Here is a 20543-nt window from a genome sequence, read left to right on the forward strand (position 1 = left end):
AGAAGCTGTCAGATGGAAAGCTTGACTAACATGGTCACATTAAGTAAGACAGCGCGAGCCAATTTTTTTTTCAGCCTATTACTGCTGACAATGTGCGCATTTCAAAACATGTCCTATATTTAATGAGTATGGGGCTAAAGCGCGCGCACGCGCGCACACACACACACACACACACACACAAAAACATCCTCTGGCGCATTGTCGTGTGATCTCGAGCCACCGCAAATAGTTTTACTCCAACGGCCAGCCTTGCACCAAACGTCCGTTAGGAGCAAATCACGCTAAGTGTATTGCGGGCGTTTGTGAGTAATGAGGAATTTGGGAGTTTTTTTTTTTGCTGACTCGGCTCATGCGGAGGAGGGGAGGGGGAGAGATGTATGATGGTGTGCTTAAGAGCTGCAAGAGGCGTGGTGGTCACAGGGGGGAGATTAGGGGTGGGGGGGGCAGCAGTGGAAAATCAAATCCATCTCCATCTCCGAAACATCCTAAAGCAGATTACTAAATTCAGTGGGAGGCAATGAGAGAGAGGGGGGCGAGAGTGAGAGATAAAGAGAGAGAGAGAGAGAGAGAGAGAGACAGAGAGAGCAGGCGAGCCCGAGATGAATGAAGGCGAAAGCAATTAGCCTAGATGCAATTCCGGCAGCGTCCTCCGACTTGATTTTTTGACCTTCGCAAAGACTCTTGGCAAAATCTCGCTGACGTGCAGATGGACCATATGGCGACGAGCCGCCGGAAGGCCGAGCTCAGCGCGACGCCGCTCGCAAACAACCAATGTAATTACAGTGACGTCAGTGTCAGACACGCATTTCATAAGCCACGCATAGGAGCGGATGTGCAGAACAACGTCGTTAGGAATGTCGCCAGCTGCACGTTTTTACCGCCGTACTTACTGTTTTTCATTTGATATTGATATTGTTTTATATTTTTCATTGTCTGCTATTTTGCCTTCATAGTTTTGCATTCTCATATTTTATTATTTGCAAATATTTTTGTATTTCATCTACTATTTACTAGTTTTGAATATTTGTATTTTTCGTCTAATACTTTTGAATTTCTCTAATATTTTGAACACATTTGATGTACTTTTCAATTTTAGTTGTCGTAATATCGCATTTTCTTCCAATATTTGTATATTTTAAATCAAATATTTTGACGTTTTATAAAACCTTTGCCACATTTTTGTATTTCCTAATATTGCCGTATTTTGTCCCACATTTTGTAATATTTTTTTATATTGTTGTCATGTTTGTATTTTTATAATCTTTTTTTTAATATTCTCTGATTCCGATCTTATGCCGTTTACTTCTTAGGTGATATTTTTTCAAGCTATGATGAATTTTTCAGGCCGAGTTATTTTTGTTGTAAAATATTTCTCATATTTTTCAGATTTTGTATTGTTGTATTTATTCCTGCTATTTGTGTATTATTTTCTGATATCCTTGCCATAATGTTTTTGTATCTTTTCTTAATACTTACAAGTGTAATATCGATCTAAAGTGTAAGCGTAGTATCAAGGGCAATCGAAGTTATAATAGATGCCAGTTAATGTGAAATAATGGGGTTAATGTTTGAGGCCACACGTGAGGAGTGGCGAGCAGCTGATGACGTAAAGACGTGAGGGCTCGTGATTGGCTTCGGTGATGCCAGCTGCAGCAAAACGCAGATGGCACTTGTCGTTTTTTTTTTGCCCCGTTTTTTTGGTTTTGCAGGATTAGGAAATGCAACATCGAACAATGCCGTGATAGGCAGTCTGCCAGTAGGCATGGCTATTTTATATGGAAATATTAGACACGGCTTCGGCAACAGCGAAACGTGAGTTTTTGGATACATAACGCAGGATAGGCTGCTTGCCAAACAAATCAGGGAATAGGCAAATTTGCAAAAGCCGAACCGCGAATATGCGGGGTTCGCCGTCTGTGGTCTACATGCAAACGCATCTGTTCCCCACTCCGGACACAGCCGATTCGCTGATTTCAAGGCAGATGTTCCCCATCAGCAGCTAAAGGCGAAACACCTGCTGGATACATGACTTTACCAGCTGAAGTGTAGCCACGAGATCCGTCTGCTTGTCATGTGTCTCAGTCGGAATTTACCATTAAAATCTCGGGGATATTTGCCAGCTTGGCTCGAGGAGCCGGGGACGCTAATGTGCGTGTGTCTAATTCCGAACATCACAGCGGAAGGCATGGGGAATGTCATTTCTGGGAGATGGGTTTGCAGACGCCACGACGCTTCAATTTGTCACGCGAGGAAAATCCCTTCCCACACAGATGGGAGGCTGAGCCCGACGCACCCTTGGGTCAGAGGCAGCCGTCTGCAGTCAAGATCACCTTCTCGTCGGCGCCTGCCACCATTTCAATTAGCTTTATATAAGCACCCTTGTCCAAGCCGGGCCATTTCGGGCGACGCTGCGTGGAAAGCTATTGTAATTCCTTCGGGAGGAAAGCTAATATGGTAGACGCTGACACGTACGCCTAACAGGGGAGATTTTAGGTGGGGGGGGGAACACAGCAAAAGGGATGCGTGATTAGGTGACAGTCAGGGCAAGCAAGCGTTTATCAGAAACACTCACCTACATCAACTCAATTCATATATATATATAGAAATTATATTTATTTATTCCCAACGGTCTATTGTCTTTATTTCATAGCATTTCTCTTGGCTGCCCTGCTTCTAGTCCATGTGGATGTTGGGAATTTTTTTTTGTGTCCAATCAGATTTCAGTCTACGTGTTGCTATGTCAATCTAACCTGTCTAAAGCCTTCAGAATCAGAAGTGATGGCAAATGTCACTTCAACTATATTAGCAATGGAATCGTTTCTTTAATTTGTCCTCAGTAGGCTCGAGTGCTAGCACTCGATGACATCTGCATTTTTTTCTGTCCTCTGATTGGCTGGTCAGAGCAAGCCAAGTTTGAGTAGCAAAACAAGTCTGTAGCAATCTGCACACATGAATATATAGAATAATCAGAAGCTCTGCTGAGTATGATGTATTTCTAGGGATGGGTAAAAATAGCGATCAATCAATGCATTGCAATATTCTCACCCCCAATTCAATAACGATTCAGCAACACCTCTGAATTGAATCAGCTCCTGGTTGGTGCTTTAAGCTCTAAAAGTAAAGCTTTTTTTTCAGTGTTTATACAGAACTATCATGTTTATTTTCCACTGTTGTACTTCAAATGCACAAATTCTTAGTTATTTTGCATTCCCCCCCGATGTTTTATTGCTCAGAAATGTGGTGGCATACCACATAATCGCTGGCGTCAGGTTGAATCCCTGTTTCGCCAAAACCATCACTTTTCAGGAAACCAAAAAAAGTGGCGTCCTTGTCTTTGCATCAACAAAGAGAGCAAGCAATTTTTAACACTAACATCAGTGTTTCCCGATTGAAAACTATTCTGGGGGGGGGGGGGGGGGATTACTAGAGGTGGAGGTCCTGCAAGTGGACTTTGAAGGCAACACGTTTTTCATGTCCCATCTCATCAGGCTTGTTCACGCAGAATAATCAAAGTCGCATGCAATTAAGAAGAATCGAAATCACATCGGATCGTGAGGTTCTCAACAAGACCCAGCCCTACGCATTTTATTGCAGTGTTTTATTTTTTTTCTCATGTTATTAGCTAAATATTAATCTTGAACCGTTTCAGATGATGTACGTGGCACAGTTGCATGCTGTTATGTGTCATTTTTGTACAGTATTTATGGGTTCTATAATTACGATGTGGTGGATTAAGTCAGCTAAATCCCAACCGGATGCCCAGGTACCAAATGCACGGCCCGCCACCGCGAAGTCGGGACATCAATTCAGAGCGCAGAAAGGTGGGAAGATGTGTCGGACAAGCTTTGGATGTTTTGATACCTGAGGGATCCGCTATGGAAATCCCCAATTTCCCAGCCAAGTCGCAGGTCTTTGAACAGCGAGCGAGTAGAGCAAGGAGCCGCGTGGGTGTAACGAAGCTCACATCCAGGCAACGCGCCGCAACTTCTGTGAAATGCTAAATTGAAATGCAAAGCAGGAGCGGGGCCGCCTTGTTTGGAGCAGATTTCTCAGCATCTGTGTGGGAGCCCTGGAACTCAGAGGGTCTTTACGCACAACGCCGCATATTTACTGTAAATCAACATAATATTTAGGTTAGGCTTAGTGACGACAAACAGCTGAAGTGGAATCTTTATTGGCACTCAATTGGGACGTGGTGCAAATCACCTCTCTCGCAATAAAAATTCATTTCGAGCAGAAGTTGGAATATTGCTTTATATATAGAGTTTGCAGTTCACGCGCACAATGCCTGGTCTTAACAAATACGGTACCACCCCCACCCCCCCAAATAAAACAGTAAATAAACAGTATTCAAGTTTAAATTGTTAATTACTATTAAAATATTGTTAAGCGTTTCTGAGAGTAGTAGTTGCCTTTCGGTGTCGCCCATCTGGTGTGCCCCAGAACAGCAAATCAAAAAGAAGCTAATTGCACGATACAGCGAGAAAACAGAAAATATTTTTGCTGTACTACTAATATTCTTACATTTCATGTTGCCTAATTATACTAAGTATAGTATACTACTATACTATACTAATTTGTTTTTTTAAAGATGAGTATTTTGTAGCATTTTTCTTTGTTTAATTTGTATTTTTTTTCCAGTTTTTTGTTGTAAAACAATAGCCATAATATTGTCTAATTTGTAATTTCCCCCTATTTATGTATTTTTTTTGTATAAATTTTGGGGAGAATATTTTAAGCTTTATTTTTAATATTTTCTAATATCTTTTTACTTATAGAGTTTGTATTTTCCCCCACATTTATGTATATTTGGACTGCTATTACGTAATATTTTCTTAACATTTCAACATGTCCTAATATTTTTAGATATTTTCCATGCCACTATATTTTTCCAATATTTTCAGTATTAGTATCATTAACATTTGTTGTATGTTTTTGTATTGTATTTTTTATTTTGTGCATTTGTGTTATATTTTGAATATTGCTTTGGCTCCCGTTGGAGTGTGCAAGTGTACCTGATATTTTCAGTTGTGCCACTGAAATAACATTTTCATATTTTGAATTAAATATGTGTGTATTGCTTTGGCTTTCGTTGACGCGTGTCACTGTACTTAATGTTTTGACTCACAAAAAAGCTGATGACCGTAATCGTAAATCGGAATCAATGGCGATATGAAATGTTCGTACAGTCATCTTTACCAAATACCCAATAAAGTCGGAGGACTAGGAGGCATTTGAAAAGTGTGTAGAATACAAACATGAGGCCATTAAAAACAAATCAGGCTACTTTGGGTTCGAAGCAAACAATCTCATTCAGCCTCTTTCCTAATGACAAAACAGTGCTGGACAAGCCATTATGTTGAACTGGTTACACAGTACTCATTGGAAATGGGGAAAACGTAACATTTTAGTATTTCAAGTAAGAGAACCTAATGTGAATTTATTTAATTCAACCCAGCAGACAATAACATTAGGACAGCTGCAAATGGAAAAAAAAAAAAAAGCTTCCCCAATTAGAGAGAGCGAAAGAAGGATTAAAGTAATCAATTAAGAATGATTAGAAGAACTTCCACTTGTAGCACCGTCGAATAAGGAATCACTTTTTGTGTGCGTGTGTGTGTGTGTGTGTGTGTGTGTCCCCCTGGGTGACCAGCAATTTGTTCCAGATTTGGCAGCAATTCCTAACAGTGGAAATACAATTTTCATTAATCCACACCAGCGTCAGACTATCGGCATTGTAAAACGTTTAGTAAGATTACAGGCAACATTCACAAGTGTAAAAATATCCATACATTACCACTAGGTGCCCGTACCTAGTTTACCCGTTTCACAGGATACAGCAGTTTTAAAAAGTCAGTTTCAAAACTGCTCAAATTTTCCATCATACCATTCCTGTGGTATAAGCCTCCCCCCCCCCCCCCCCCCCCCTTTTTCTTTGACAACGTTGTCTTGAAAGGATTACACAAATGTCGGAATGTCCGAATTCCGAGTCCGAAGTTTAATCATAACTCCTCCCCCTGAAGCAGGCGCGTCAACTCAGAAAGCGGGATGTACAGTAACCCTTCGTTGACCACAGAGGTTATGTTCTGGACCACCCTTGCAATAGGTGAAATCTGCGAAGTAGGGACCACTTATTTGGTTGGCATTATTTATACATATTTTAAAGCTGTATGAACCTTCACACACTTATTAATCTTCCCCACGCTCCTTTCCTAACACTTTCTATACTCTTAAACACCTTGTAACTCAAACATACAGCAATGCACAATAGTACTGTACACCAGTGATCCTCCACCCTTTTTTACGCCACAAACTGGTCCATGTTAGAACACGTTTCGCGGACTGGCAAACATTTGGGTGGGAAGGCAGCTGCTGACGGATCTTTGCGATCGCCAATCGTTGAGCGACGGGAAAGGACGAGTGGGGGGCGCGGCCCTGTGCCAAATGGCTGGTCAGGTGGTCGGTTGTACATTTTATTCCTTGCAATATGTGACCGAGACAGGTCACAACAATTCCAAACGCCACAACAAATGCAAACCCCACCACAACACATCACTTTGAAACCACAAATACCACAACATAGCGACATTTGAGCACACCGGAAGGGAGCGCACGCTCCTCCCGATTGTAGAATTTGTCTGGGTGACCGAGGACCCGTCTTGCCGTGTGATCTTTGCTCATGGTTATCATACAGTCAGAATCTGATACCGGCCCATGCTTAATTACAACAATAAAACACTCTCAAACTTTTATGACGGCATCGTTAACATTAACTGTGTCACAAATGTGAAAAGAAGTTAATAACTTGGGGTGTGAAAGTAATGGGCAAAAAACAAAAACAAACAAAAAAAAAGTTACATTTTCGTATGTACCTTGGTTTTAGATCACGGTTAGATTCGGAACAAAATGTAAAACAAAACTGGAAACAGGAACTGATTTAATGATGTTCAAAATGAAAGGAAAATAACTAAATATTCTCAAATAAACAAAATATAATATGTTGCTCATTTAGTGTAAAAAAACAAAAACAAATACAGTAATCCCTTATTTGCAAATTCACCTTTTTGCAATTTTTTGTATGTCGAAGCAATACATTCCGACTCAAAGACTAATATCTTTGTATATCGGTTCAGTTTAGACTGGGTTGTTAGTGGAAAGTTATGTACATGTACATGCGCACTTCAGGTGTATTTTTTTCAAATCATCTGTCAGCCATTTATTTTTAAGGGTAATATAAATTGAGTCTGAAATGAGAGTGTTTGGTGATCATAGTTTGTTATCTGCGATATTTACAAATTTAATTATTAATACAAGCAGTTATACAAAGTTTTCAACGGGGCCTCAATTGTTTTTTTTTTTTTTTTTTGCTAGCGCATTAGGGCACAGATTACACAACAGCGTGACAATAGATATCACACCTAAACAGTTGGCAAGTCAGCTAGTGTTAGCACCAAACATTAGCAGTCTATGCCACTTTTGAGGCAGCTGCAGCTAACAAGTGTAAGATAAGAACCCCCAATCCCGTGCTGAGTCATTCTACCTCGTTAGATGGGGGGAGGGGGGGGGGGGGGGCGTTCCGAGTTGGACTGAAATCATACACCGATCAAGCAAACGTCTTTGGCGAGCGATGACAAACTCAACGTCTTAATAGTTCATCAGCAGTGGGAGACAAAAGGGGGGAAGAGGAGATGGGAAATATCCACTTGATGATCAACCATCATAAATCCTATGCATTGCCCGGGGGCCACAGCCCCACTTCACACCTCAGTGACGCTCTCTAACCTCGGGCTTTCTGTCAGTGTGTGGGGGAAGGAGGGTAGAGGGGGGGGGGGGGGGGAGAACACACACACACACACACAAAAAAAAACCTTGAAATATCTTTCTGGGCATGGTGTCAGATGCTTGCCATGAAATATTCATAATGTGCGAGCAGAGCCACAATAGAGGAGGTGGCGGCATGTGAGGATTTGACTTGCAGAAACGGAGACGCTTATAAAAAAAAAAAAAAAAAAAAGCCCACATTGGCCGATTTATATCGCCGTCCCCGGCTGTCACTCACACATTTCACTTTCACCTCGACGAACGACACCCCATGTATTCACGCCGTCGTCCTTTGAACCAACAAACTCACTCGTCACTAGAATCCAGCCAATGAAGCCTATTTGGGTACAAAATAATGGAAATAGAAAGCATCATAAAACCTTTACTAGTGTATTTCCTTGAATTATTTTGCTTGGCTATTTGAGAGAGGCATCTATTTTGTAGAAATGCTTGAGTAAGGTTTGAGGCTAGGCATGCTGATGGCAGTTGATTGGGAGAACTTTGTTAATTTTAAAGGAGGTCTTTATTTGGGGAGGGGCAACAAATTGAGACAGATATATATATATATATTTTTTTTTTTTCAAACTTCACTTGGAATGCTACTACTAGCACTCATTACTAACCATTTCACAATGAGCGAGTGCCAGTTCCTGTCAGGTACTAGTTTTAATGCCAGAACTCAGTTTGGTTCAACTTATGAAAAACTGTTTGGCTTCACGGTGTCCATGTCGGGAAGGAGCAAATTTTAGCCGGGGTTGTTAGCGGACGTTACGGAGAATCTTCGCAGCATGTAGATGAACATTTTTTGAAAACAAATAAATCTGTAAAATTAGTTGAAATGATTCAAACATTTTTACGGGGGGGGGGTGTCAATTACTCAGATTTGTTTCACAATTTGCGGTGGGTAAGGTTGGGCATTTGAGTTGACAAGATAAAGCCCAATGATCGTAAAAACGGGACAGGGTGGTATCGGAATTTTATTGCAGTAGTCTAACAGTGCAATCGTGAAAGAGCAAATTTGTCTTGTCGTCTGATCCGGGCATTACGTGTTGCCTGTCTCCGACGTGTTGTCTGTCCCACACTGCCAACGTTTTTTTTTTTTTTTTTAAATAACTTTTTTGGAGCCGGCACGGTTGACGACTGGTTAGCACATCTGCCTCACAGTTCTGGGGACCGGGGTTCGAATCCAGGCCCCACCTTTGCGGAGTTTGCATGTTCTCCCCGTGCCTGGGTGGGTTTTCTCCGGGCACTGCGGTTTCCTCCCACATCCCAAAAACATGCGTAGTAGGTTGATTGAAAACTCTAAACTGCCCGTAGGTGTGCATGTGAGTGCGAATGGTTGTTTGTTTCTATGTGCCCTGCGATTGGCTGGCGACCTGTTCAGGGTGTACCCCGCCTCCCGCCCGAAGATAGCTGGGATAGGCTCCAGCAGCCCGCGACCCAAGTGAGGATAAGCGGTAAAGAAAATGGATGGATGGATAACTTCATTGGCCGTCAAGATACGCGACAAGACAAAAATTAACTAGCTTTTTGGATTCAAATATACTGAGCACGCGGCGACGCGGAGTTAATGTCTTTCGGCGAATTATGACATTAAATCCAATCAGCATAAAATGCTCAATAACGACCGATACCGGTCAGCCCGATAAAATCGGTGTAAAGTCTAGCAGTTATTTTTCGTGTCAAAATGTTGGGTCCCGGTGCCAACCCTTCAAAATAAAAGGCTACACGCTTAAAACAGGAAGTCAAGTTAAAACTTGCAAAAATAAACCATTTGACGTGATAAAACTGTCGCAACTAACTATTTTAACAATGCTATAGTTAACGTTTAGATGAAACATTAATGAATGAATATTAAGTCAATTGGGTTATAAAGAACCCCGAGTCAAATGCTCATTTTAGTCTATGCTGCGGGCTGCTACGAAGATGGATGTTCATAATTTGGACCCCCCCTTTTTTTTTTTTTTTTTTTTTTTTTTTTTAAACATGCAAACTTTTTTGACCCAGCCCCCAAAAATAATCGGAATTGAGAATCGTTTGGAACCGGAATCGAGACCGGAATCGCTGAAATTCAAACGATGCCCAACCCTAGCGGTGGGGCTCAGTACCGATCTCCCGCAAATGGCATGACTGTCATGTAAACCAACAAAACATAGTTTGGGCAGAGCGTCCCTTGTTTCCAACTGTATGATGAAAACCTTCAATGAACGTGTAGATTCAAAACAAACCAATCACGTTTTGAGGAGTGTTAAACCACTTTGTAGCTTGAGACATCGCCGTGCGTTCACCCGAAGCTTTTTTCCGCCTCTCTCGCCCTTCGGTAATGACGAGATACCTTTTAACTTCTCCGCCGGAGTCGGCATCAATAATTTACCACCGTCTGTTTAAAATTTAAAAGCGCCACACATTAACGTCCTCGCCGCACCTGCTCTTTTCACGCTTGTCCGTCCTCCGCCTGGGCTTGCCCCCCCCCACCGCTTTCTCATAAAGACAATGACAATGAGTTCTGCGTCACCACTGAAGCAGGGATGTTAAATCACACAAGGGCAGAGGGAGGCGACGGGCCACGTAATGTGAGGGCATCATCCGGACGCCTCCGATTACGCTTTGTCCCTAATTGGCAGCGGTGGCAAAAAGGGATGAATTCTTTAACGGTGTCACGCATCGGGGCTCGCCTGAGGATGACAGCTTTCATGCCGCCGATGGAAGCTGACAGAACATCCGCTAGGAGGGGGGTGCGCGTTTAATTAAGCGCAATGCATCGTGGTTCCGACGGCAAAATCCTATTGTCTTGACAGGGGCTTAAGGTTGCCCTTTAGGTTGAGATGCTCACTGCCAAGTCCCCTCCTGCCCCCCCACCTCGCTCCGCTCAGTCCAAATTAATCTGCAGTTTTAAAGCTTGAATAAACCCGCTAAGTACGAAAATCTAAAGGCCGTCTTCTCTCCCTCAGGCTTTTTCTGTGTGCAGTTTTTCCCTCTGCCCACGGAGATTGGCTGGGAGCGCTCTGTGTTATCGGCCAATGGGGGAGGTAAAGGTTGGGGGGGAAAGGAGGAGGAGGGGTGGTGGTGGTGAAGGCTACAGATTGGTCTTTATCTATTCCGAGCACACCTACAACAAATTAGACCTGGCCTGCCGCCGTCGTCGTCGTCGTCCTCGCTCTCATTAAGAGGCTGAATCTCTGCCATTTTCCTCAAGGTGCCGCTTTTCCTATCATTTTTTTTTCTCTTTTCTTTTTTTTTTTGCCACAATAAGCAAAAAGGCTTCCGAGCAGACGTGCCACCGTCGCGTGGCGCTCATTTCACGTCGTCATATCAACATGACACAAAGGAACCCGCTGGGATGGGAGGTAGTGGGGGTGGGGTGGGGTGGGTTTGGATTCTGTGCATTTTCCACGCACGTGACTCAACGCTGCCGGCCTTTGACATTTTGCTTATTTAAAAAAAAAAAAAGGCTGAATTCTGTGCAACCGAATATTTGTGCTTTGTCCTCCATCCCATCCACGTTTGGTTCCAAAACGTGAGACACATCGCTTGTTGTTTTAAAACTGCACCTGTTCTACCCTTAAACTCACCTAGTATTATAACATTTATTTCTATATGGAAATATTGTATAATAATTATACATCTAATATTAGTAATTGGGCATGACTGCTTTGTCTTGGGTGGTTTTCATTGAGACTTTAACAGTAAATTTTCCTTGTGGATGAATAAAGTCTGCCTGTCTCCATCCATCCACCCATCCATCCCAGTTGCCTATGGATTTTTTTTAAATTTAAGGTAAAAAAAGGTAACAGAAAAACAACAAAACAAACAAGATTTGAACAAAAATATAAAGTTAAAATATACATATTTGAAATAGAGTACGAGGAAGTAAAATGTATTTACTCCTAACCTTCTCTCTACTTCCTTATAATCAAATTCCATCAAAAAAAAAAAAAAAAAGTCTATATAAAAAAAAAAAAAAAAAAAAAAAAAAAAAAAAAAAGTCATCTGGAAATTAATAAGAGGCTGCCTTTCGGATTTTCGCTGGAGCGCATCCAGGTCTGCTGGCGTCACGCACAAGCTAAAAAACCTTGAAAAACAAATAAATTATGCATGCGACGCATAACCTTCAAAGTGCGACTGAAGGTTGAATTTAAATTGTCGCTCGGTCTGGGAAGGTCCATTACTACTTGACGCCATCGGTCAGGCACAAGATGCATTCGGAAGCACAGACAGACAAAAAAAAAAAAAAAAAAAAAAAAAAAAACCTAAAAAAAAAAAAAAATGTTGTTTACATTTTAATCCTAATTTATGGATCAGTTACTCGGAATTGACACCCTTGTGGATCATCATGCTTTATGAGACTACACCGACAAGGGCTTCTTCTTTTTCAGGTTAAGTCAGATTTGCTATTTAAGCAATAAACTATTGTGACATTTTTAATGGAAATGTCAAATGGCGACATTTATGCATGTTTACGATCGCTACTACGACAACTGTAAAGCTAACAAAAGCAAATAAATTCTCGAACAAACCGGATAGCGGAACCTCGAACGCGTCAAAGCCTGCCTCAAAAGACCTCAGTTCAGCAAACATTACAGGAGTTATGCTGTCTTTTTTTGCAATCCAATAACGCAATAAGCTAGTTTGCGCAAAATATGAAGTCATGTGGCACAAGAAGACACACACAGTTTCCACTCTTAAATTTGATTGTTCCATCTGGTTTTTTTCATGCAAATATTCACTGTAATCCTGAAAGTGATTAGACTACGTTAACCTGTGATTTGCAAACAAATTTGGGTTGCGTCGCCGAACAAAATTCAAGACCGTAGCTACTGTACTTCATCGCCACGATGATAATAACGAACAGCCAGTGTTAGTTGTTAGCACTAGCCCCTAGCGAGCCAGTCATAACTGATAACCGCTAGCAATGCTCGTCGTCACTTGTGTTTTATCATTTTAACGTAATTATACAACTTCATTTTTAAAGTTCTATGAGCAATTACAAAATAAAGTTATTTAAAACATTGTCAGGACCGTTTATTACGGTTTTATGATGACACTTTGACCGTGGAATAGACTAGATTTAATTTCCATTTTTTCCAATGGGAAGATTGTTCTAGAGGTTCAAATGTAACGAAATTTACAGAATACCAAAGAAAACCTCGTAACCTATTACATGTACAGTAGTATGAATAGTATGTCTGGAGTATGAATTCACTCTTTGTTTACCCATTACGCATCTATTTATTGTTTTGGCTCATCTTTTCTTAAATTATCATAAATTTAATGTTATTCTCTTATATTAAACTCCTTAGACTTGTATCTATGTCAGGAAACACCTAAACCAAAATTACACAGATCAGTAATGGCCAGTCAAAGAGTAATATTTTTTTGGGCATTGTGTACTTATTATACGTATGCTAATGGGAGTAGACGACGGGTAAGCAGATTAACCTTTCTGGTTACGCTGTGGGTCAAATTGAAACACGAGTAGTGTTTGGGTGTGCAACGAAAAGGCTTCGTTTCACATATTTGCAAGTCGAGATAATGCGATATAAACAATTTCGATTGGTGTTCTTTCATTTCTGACAGTTTTGGATGATTAAACATGCTTAACAAAGCTAACCCAGGAACATTACTGCTATTCCTGAGAAATGAACATAGCAGGAGGGTCAGGTCAGGGTCGCAACTAAGAGGTTCCAAGACAAATCAGACTATATTGTCAAGCTTTCTTTGCAGTCCAAAACCACTTCCTGTCATCTGATCACCATTTCCTGTGTGGCCCATCCCAAGCAAGGCCATGTGGACCACTATGTCAACACAAGTTGCCAAGAGCGTAATTAACATTCAAGCGACTGTTGAGGCTGATCCATGAGACTCCATCCACGCATAAAGTTGAGGTAAACCGAGGCGAACGCCGGAACGCATACCATCGCACGTACAAAGATAACAAAAGACCTTTGAGCGTGCGTGGAGGTATAGCTGCACGGGAAATGTTAGGTTAGATGAGATTCCTCTGCCAGGCTAATCCATCCTGCTAGCAAAGAGCGGAAAAAGCAAGAGCGGGAACGTGCCGACGAACGGCACGGCGGTGACACGGGGCAACTCTCGAGGGCCTTGCATTAGCGCGCTAAATTAAAGGGGGTATTAGATTAAATTGGCTCTCCGATTTCAGGGGTGTGAGTAAAATTCTGATTTGCATTTTTTCAACCGCTGCTTAAGATATAATTAGTTCAGGGTGATTCCCATGTGTGGGAAACGCTGACAGCCAAATCCAAGTGGCTGCCAGTCGCTTATCACCGCTCGCAAGGCAACAAGGTAGATGAGGCGAGTAGGTTTGTGTGTCTTGGTATTTAGCCAGAGCGTGGCTGTTCAACAGTTTGTCCCTGTTGATGGGAGAAGTTTGTTTCCTTTGTCTACTTTGGCACCAATATACCAGTGAACCGTAAATAATTCTGACAAAACAGGGTCAGGCCCACTTTAGACAAGGAATGAGTAACCTACAGCCCCCGAAACGTTCGATCCAACTCGCTATCCAATTGTACAAACAATTGAAACTGTGCAGAGGTGAATGGGACCTCGCACCTGCTTCCGAGTGGGCCTCATTTAGGCAAATTCCGCTGTAGATGTTTGTCAAAGCACTGGCCCAGGAATTGGTCCAAAATGGCTGATTTCCTGTTCAATTTCGTTAATGGGTTCTTGAGACCTTTTCACGCATCCTATTATGGGGGCTAATTTGTTCTAAGTTAGGCCGCTAATGACTAAATTTTGGGCCGTTGGTGACTCCATTCATTATCATCAGGATAGATGTGCCTGCAAAAATTGGTGAGTGTTTGGGTATGTCGAGGCCACCACAAAGGTTATTAATTTGTCGTTACATTCATGAAAATTAACGGTGCAAGCAGCAATTAACTTTTTTTTTTTTTTTTTTTTTTTTAATAGCCAGTCCTCAAAATCATTATCAAAGTTTGACCCATTGCTCCGCCCACATCAGATGGCAAAAAAGCTTGCAACTTGCCGTCGTCCATCTGTCTTAGTATACCAGCTTCCAAATGGAGCCTTAAGTAGAAGTTCCACAAAATGCTTGCCCTGGAATTAGCTCCAAATTTCCTGTTCAATTCTGTGTTGGTAAAACTAGCGCCTTGGGCTCATTTATTCCCAACTTTCCAGTCAGTGTTATTGAGTGAGTTTCTGGGCGTTGTCTTTCCGGACTCCGACATCCATTTTCACCGGTATACATGACATGAGTTGGCAAAAATTGGTGAGTTTTCAGTCACGGTTTGGCCACTGAAAACATGATTTATTCGTGAGTGTGTTTGCACCACCTGGTGCTCGGGCCCCGAATAAAACCTCAGAAAAACTGACATAAAAAGCCCCACGACAGTAAACCACCAATGCTTTAGACCCTGCAACACATTTCCATAAACGGAAGGTGTGCCGGTGTAATTACCGCTTTTAGAGTCCATAATCAGAACTAGCGAAATTCACTGAGGGTGCTTTTAAAAGCAAGTGTGGATTTGTTTTGGGGAGTGTACCCACGCTTTAAAAGACAGAGTGACAGCAACTTCCCGGACACCTGTTTGTACACAATACACGCAAGAAGCTTCTGATTGCCACCTATGTGATTCCAAGCTGTAACCCACCAGAGGAACATTTTATTAGAACACACAAACCTTGGTGCTGCCATTATTCTACTTCTAACCATGTGATGCATATAAACATCACAGCCAGCAAATGGAAAGAACTCTCTGCCAAGTGACAAGGAAGTCATCAGTTTAAGTGCTACTTTTTGATCGAAGAGAAGTAAATCTTATCATTTTCTTTTTCTCGAGGCACAATGAAGGCATTGACGGTTGACTTTGGTGGCCAAAAATGAGTCTGCATTTACTATTCCAAAGTTACGCTAAAACATCAATGAGTACATTGCAATATGTGTTCGTAAACCTTGAGTTTCATCTCAGGATCAGTATTTTCCATGGCATGCTAGCAGCAGCGTAGTTGGAGGAGGGAGCAGGGGGCACGAGACCCCCCACTTTCTCAATCTGTCCCCCCCCCGATCCTACACAAACACGCGCGCGCACACTTTCGCAGCCACCAAAACAATTCAATTTCCGTCTTAACAACACTTTTCTCCGAGCAACCCCTTGAACGCATCATAAACACTCACAGTTCAGGACGCTGTTGGACAGTGCGGCGGCCATTGCACATAGATATCATCTTGCTACTCACGCTTTACCATACATTGTGTTGTCAACTGGAGTTCGACAGTTAGTTTTTTTAAATTTCTTTGGTCACTGTAGAGAAGCAGTTGAATGCGAGAGGATGAGGATTTGCTCATAAAGGTTGCCCTACTCCTGATCCATTTAAAATGACGGGTACAGCCATGCATACGAGAGGACAAAACACTGCCACACCTGATTCCAAACGATATTTGTCAACCTGCACACGTGACAGTCAAATTCATTGATGTTGCAAAATTCAAATCAAAATTCTGTGTTCACTGGAAAAACAAAACAAAATGCATAAAAAGCTTACTTTTCAAAAGGTGTAGTCATTCATGTTGAGCTCTGTATGTGACCACTAGCTTAGAATGTATTGAATGCCACGCGAGCCAATTGCCAAACCATAACAGACACGAGCAAAAGCGAGTATGATAAATTGTGTCAAATGCATACGCCAAAGACCATCATCGAAAGCTATTCAAAGAATATCAATACATACAGGGGGTCTTCGGTTTAGCATTTCATGGTTGCATATGATCCGAAAACATCAAGGTGAGGAATTATCCTCTATTCGTTACTGGTTTTCATTTGATTGTCATATTTATGGCCTGTGTGTTTTTCGTACAGATATTGACTGTAATTAGGATTTTTCTCCAGCGTTAGCGTAGATTAGCGATACATTACGACGTGTTCCAATTTATGTAAAAATAGGGTTTACGTATGTATAGCAAGGACCCGCGGTACTTGATCAAGTGTTTCAGAATCGATGACAACAACTTTGCCGTCGAATTCGGACAATGCACTCCCTTAAGAATCAAGTCGGTCTTTACTTTGTGATAGTTTCACCAATTCGCCTATTTGACCTCTGACCAAACTGAACCGCAACTGGAGATACATAGTGTCATGGAGTTGGACGTCAAAATATACTTGTTTGGGAGGTGTTTTGAGAAATGCCATCAGCGGTCCTGCCATCGCTTTCAGCATCTCTCGGTGGTCAGAGGCCGAAGCTTTGCGGGATATTGATTCTCTCCGTCCAGAGACGGTTTCCATAATTGGTTAAAATGGCCGGGCGCAGAGAGGGATAGCTCTCTGCTGAAAACCATTTCCCAGCCCCGCTTGGAGGCGAGCCAAGCGCTAGGGTTGTTCGGATATGTTCCAACCCCAGTCTGACTGGCAGCAATTAGGGGTGTCTGAGCCAAGCTCAGCTTGCGCTTCGCACAAACACCCCTAATTACTGCCAATTAGGCGAGGCGGGTAGGCAGATTTGAGAAGCCGGGGGGATGTTCAGGCATGGGTGGGCATGGAAACAATTTTCAAGGGCTTAGAACGTGACTGGATGAAAAGGTTAATGCTTTGGAGTGCACGGGGGTAATAACAAAAGACGGGGAAGCCGAGTCCCGGTTCTCACCTCGAGCGACGAGCCCGGCTTCTTCTTCAGCTCCTCGCATTTCCTAAACTTGCAGATCTGGTGGCCCGTTTTGCGGTTCCGACAACTGCTGCAGACACCACAGTTGATTAGCCGCCTGCAGGGCGCACAGACCCCGCACCTTTTCCTCTTCTTCTTTGCCGGGTTTCCACTCGATGCCGAGGAATTATTCTGCGGGCAGTCTGCCAGATTGGCAATTTGAAACGCACTGTCTGTAACGGCTGCCGAGGCTGCGGGGGAGTGAAGGGCTGTCATGACGATGACCCCGGGAGGTAATGAGATGCCCCCTAAAGCCGGTATAGCTGAAAAAGTTCCAACGCGTTCAGGGAGATTCATTATCTCTGCTTCGGCAGCGCCGCATTTCAGCTTGTTCATGCATTCTCCTGCTAAAGGTCTGCAGTGTTCGGGGGATAAGGTAGAGAGGAAATTATTATTTGCCATTTGCAGCGTCTCTGGCGGCACGCCAGGCTTACCCGGCCTCTGGGAGTCATTTCTATGCATGCTGGTCCTATTAGGGTTTATTGCCGCTGATTTCCTCCCCCAAAGCATGGCGTTATCGCAGTTCCAAGGGGACATGCCAATCCTGGCACTGGGGAAAATGGGCGTCGTGATGCGGGCGATTTTGGCAGTTTGTGGGAACGCCCCGTTGGTTTTGTAAAAGTTCGCAAAAGATCGGTACCTTTCCATTTCGGCGTTATAATCCAAAAGATGGCTTAATCCACCGTCCTGAAGATTATCCTTTTGTAAGAGCGACACGTCCACGTTTTGTCCGTTTTCAATGCAAAGCGCACTGCTTAGGTTAGCCATGGCTGAGGAGAGCTTGTCGGCGGTTAGGGACGGGGGGGAGGGGGAGTCCAAGCGAGGTGACTCTGGCCTTTGTCGAACTCCAGCTGCTTACCAACAGCGTCGTACCATCCTGAACTATCTTGTCTGGTGCTACAAGCGGGAAGAAAGGAACAACAGTTACACATTTTTACATTCCAACATTAGAGACCCATTACCTTGCTTCAAAACATACCAAGGTTGTAATACATGTTGTTTTTTTTTATTTTATTTTTCCTTTTTACATATTTGAAAAAACATCCATTGGGGAAAAAAAACCAAATACATTTTCCATCAAATATTTGTATTTTTAACTTAAACTTAGTAGCCACAAACTAGAGCTCCTTACCTCATGCCTGCAACTTCTATTTGAAATAAAACTACTTGAGAAGCCAATTAAACCATCCATGCATAAAAATGTTCCCTTGCGCAGCCTCTAAAAGATCACCTGGTAATTTTCCCCCAATGACATAACACCAAAAGCCAGCAGGGAATTTGCATCCAGATCATGGACCAACTAGTGTCATCCGGTCTGTGTGCGCGCTTCATTTCCTCTCTCTCTCTCACCCCACTCCGTCTGGATTTGGTTTCCACAGATAAAAGCCCCATTAGACACATCTAGTCCTACTTCCATTACCTTTTTTTCACGCCCCCCTCTTAATTGGCAAAGCTGATCCATTGCCGGGACACTAAAAGGCGATTCAAATCACTTCCATGGCTTTAAGTCTCCAAAATACATTCTAATCACCACGTAGGGAGTTCAAAAGAGCTCAATATGGCTAAAAATATTGACTTTATCACATATTCAATTTGATTGGATCTCTAATCAACATCCAAAATCTATGTTTTTGTTAATGCATTCTAAGAAGAAGGGGGGGCGGGGGGGGGAGTACACGATTTCCACATATGGAGGTTCTAACAGGGAGATCACATGCAAAACAACCCGCCGCCAACACAGTAAACAAAACCTCCTCCTCTGCCTAATGATCAGCCCTCCTCGGGCTGATCATTACTTAATCAATTCACCCGTGGAGCAGAACACGCAGGGCCCAAAGGCAATCAAGCCTGGCTGGCATTGATTTTCAGCCTGTAAACAAACTTTAGAGAGACAGAAACATCTAACATGCCAAATGCAGAAAATTGCACACTTCGGATGTAAAAATCAATTCATTCATTCATTAAAACCCAAAAAAAAAAAAAGATATCCGAATAAATTGTGTGTGCGTGTATATATATATATATATCATTGTCCGGGTCACTTTACAGTCACATATACGCATGCATGCGGGATTGCTGAAACACACAGTTGGCTTTAAAGTGCAGGATGGTGGGGTGGTTTCACCGACCTACCAGGTTCCCGTTGAGAGCAGCTCCCGAGGCGCTAGCAGCCTGCGGCTGTGCACACGCTCATTACCGCTGAGAGATGTGTGGATCGCGGCGTGGAGGTGGTAGAGGAGAGGGAAAAAAGAATGAAAGAAAGAAAAAAAAAAGAGGGGAAGGAGAGACGCGCAGACTCCAAAACGCGCTCAAAACAAAAGAGCCATCTTTTTGTTGGTAGCGACTTTCTTACAAACAAAACAAAAAACACCAACCAAACCCAAAAAGTGCACGCATAAACGGTGATTTTGTTGTTGTTGTTAATAACGAGAGTCGCTCGTTGGAGGGGAGGGAGTCGCTGTGCGTGCTGATCCCGGGCTTTGTGGAGCTTTGTGGAGCAGGTATGCGCGCGTCTCTCCGCCTCGCCTGCTTGCTGCTTGCTGCTTGTCGCTGTGTGTGGCTGATTGGTGCTGAGGTGGAGACGCGGGGATGTGGACACCTACTGATCATTGGCTGGAAATTACTATAGAAACACGCAGAGGGGGTGGGGAGATTTTTTTTGGGGGGGGGGCTGGCTCAACGCGTGTAAGGGCCATATATCAGCACCTGCACATTGGCTTATTTTTATCTATAATAATTTAATTATGAGGGAGGGATATTAGAGGCGGCACGGTGCTACTCTCGTGGTTAGGAAGTCTGGTGCACAGTTTTGAGGATCTGGGTTTGACTCTAAGCTCCGGCCTTCGCTGTGTGGAGTTTACATGCCCCCCCCCCCCCCCCCCCATGGCTCATTATCAAATATGATAATGAGATAATGATAGACAGTAGGGAGGTCATAATGAACTGGTGGTTAACGTCTGCCTCACAGTTCTGAGGCTCTGGGTTTAAATCTGAGATCAGACCTTCTTGTGTGGAGTTTGCATGTTCTCTTCGTGCTCGCGTGTTTTTTT

The 20543-nt window shown here is 42.8% G+C and overlaps 1 protein-coding gene across 1 annotated transcript in view; it reads right to left on the reverse strand.

Moving 5' to 3' along the window:
* The window catches only part of cxxc4 (CXXC finger 4), a 32509-nt gene extending 12372 nt beyond the window's left edge, over window positions 1-20137 (reverse strand). The window contains exons 1-2 of the mRNA XM_061770751.1: window positions 19627-20137; window positions 17437-18390 (exon numbers count right to left, since the gene is read on the reverse strand). Of these exons, the coding sequence (XP_061626735.1) occupies window positions 17437-18261 (825 nt within the window). The 5' untranslated portion in view covers window positions 18262-18390; window positions 19627-20137. The remainder of the gene's footprint in view (window positions 1-17436; window positions 18391-19626) is intronic.
* Window positions 20138-20543: the final 406 nt, after the last annotated feature.

The sequence above is a fragment of the Phyllopteryx taeniolatus genome, chromosome 4, assembly GCF_024500385.1.
Source record: "Phyllopteryx taeniolatus isolate TA_2022b chromosome 4, UOR_Ptae_1.2, whole genome shotgun sequence".
NCBI lineage: Eukaryota > Metazoa > Chordata > Actinopteri > Syngnathiformes > Syngnathidae > Phyllopteryx > Phyllopteryx taeniolatus.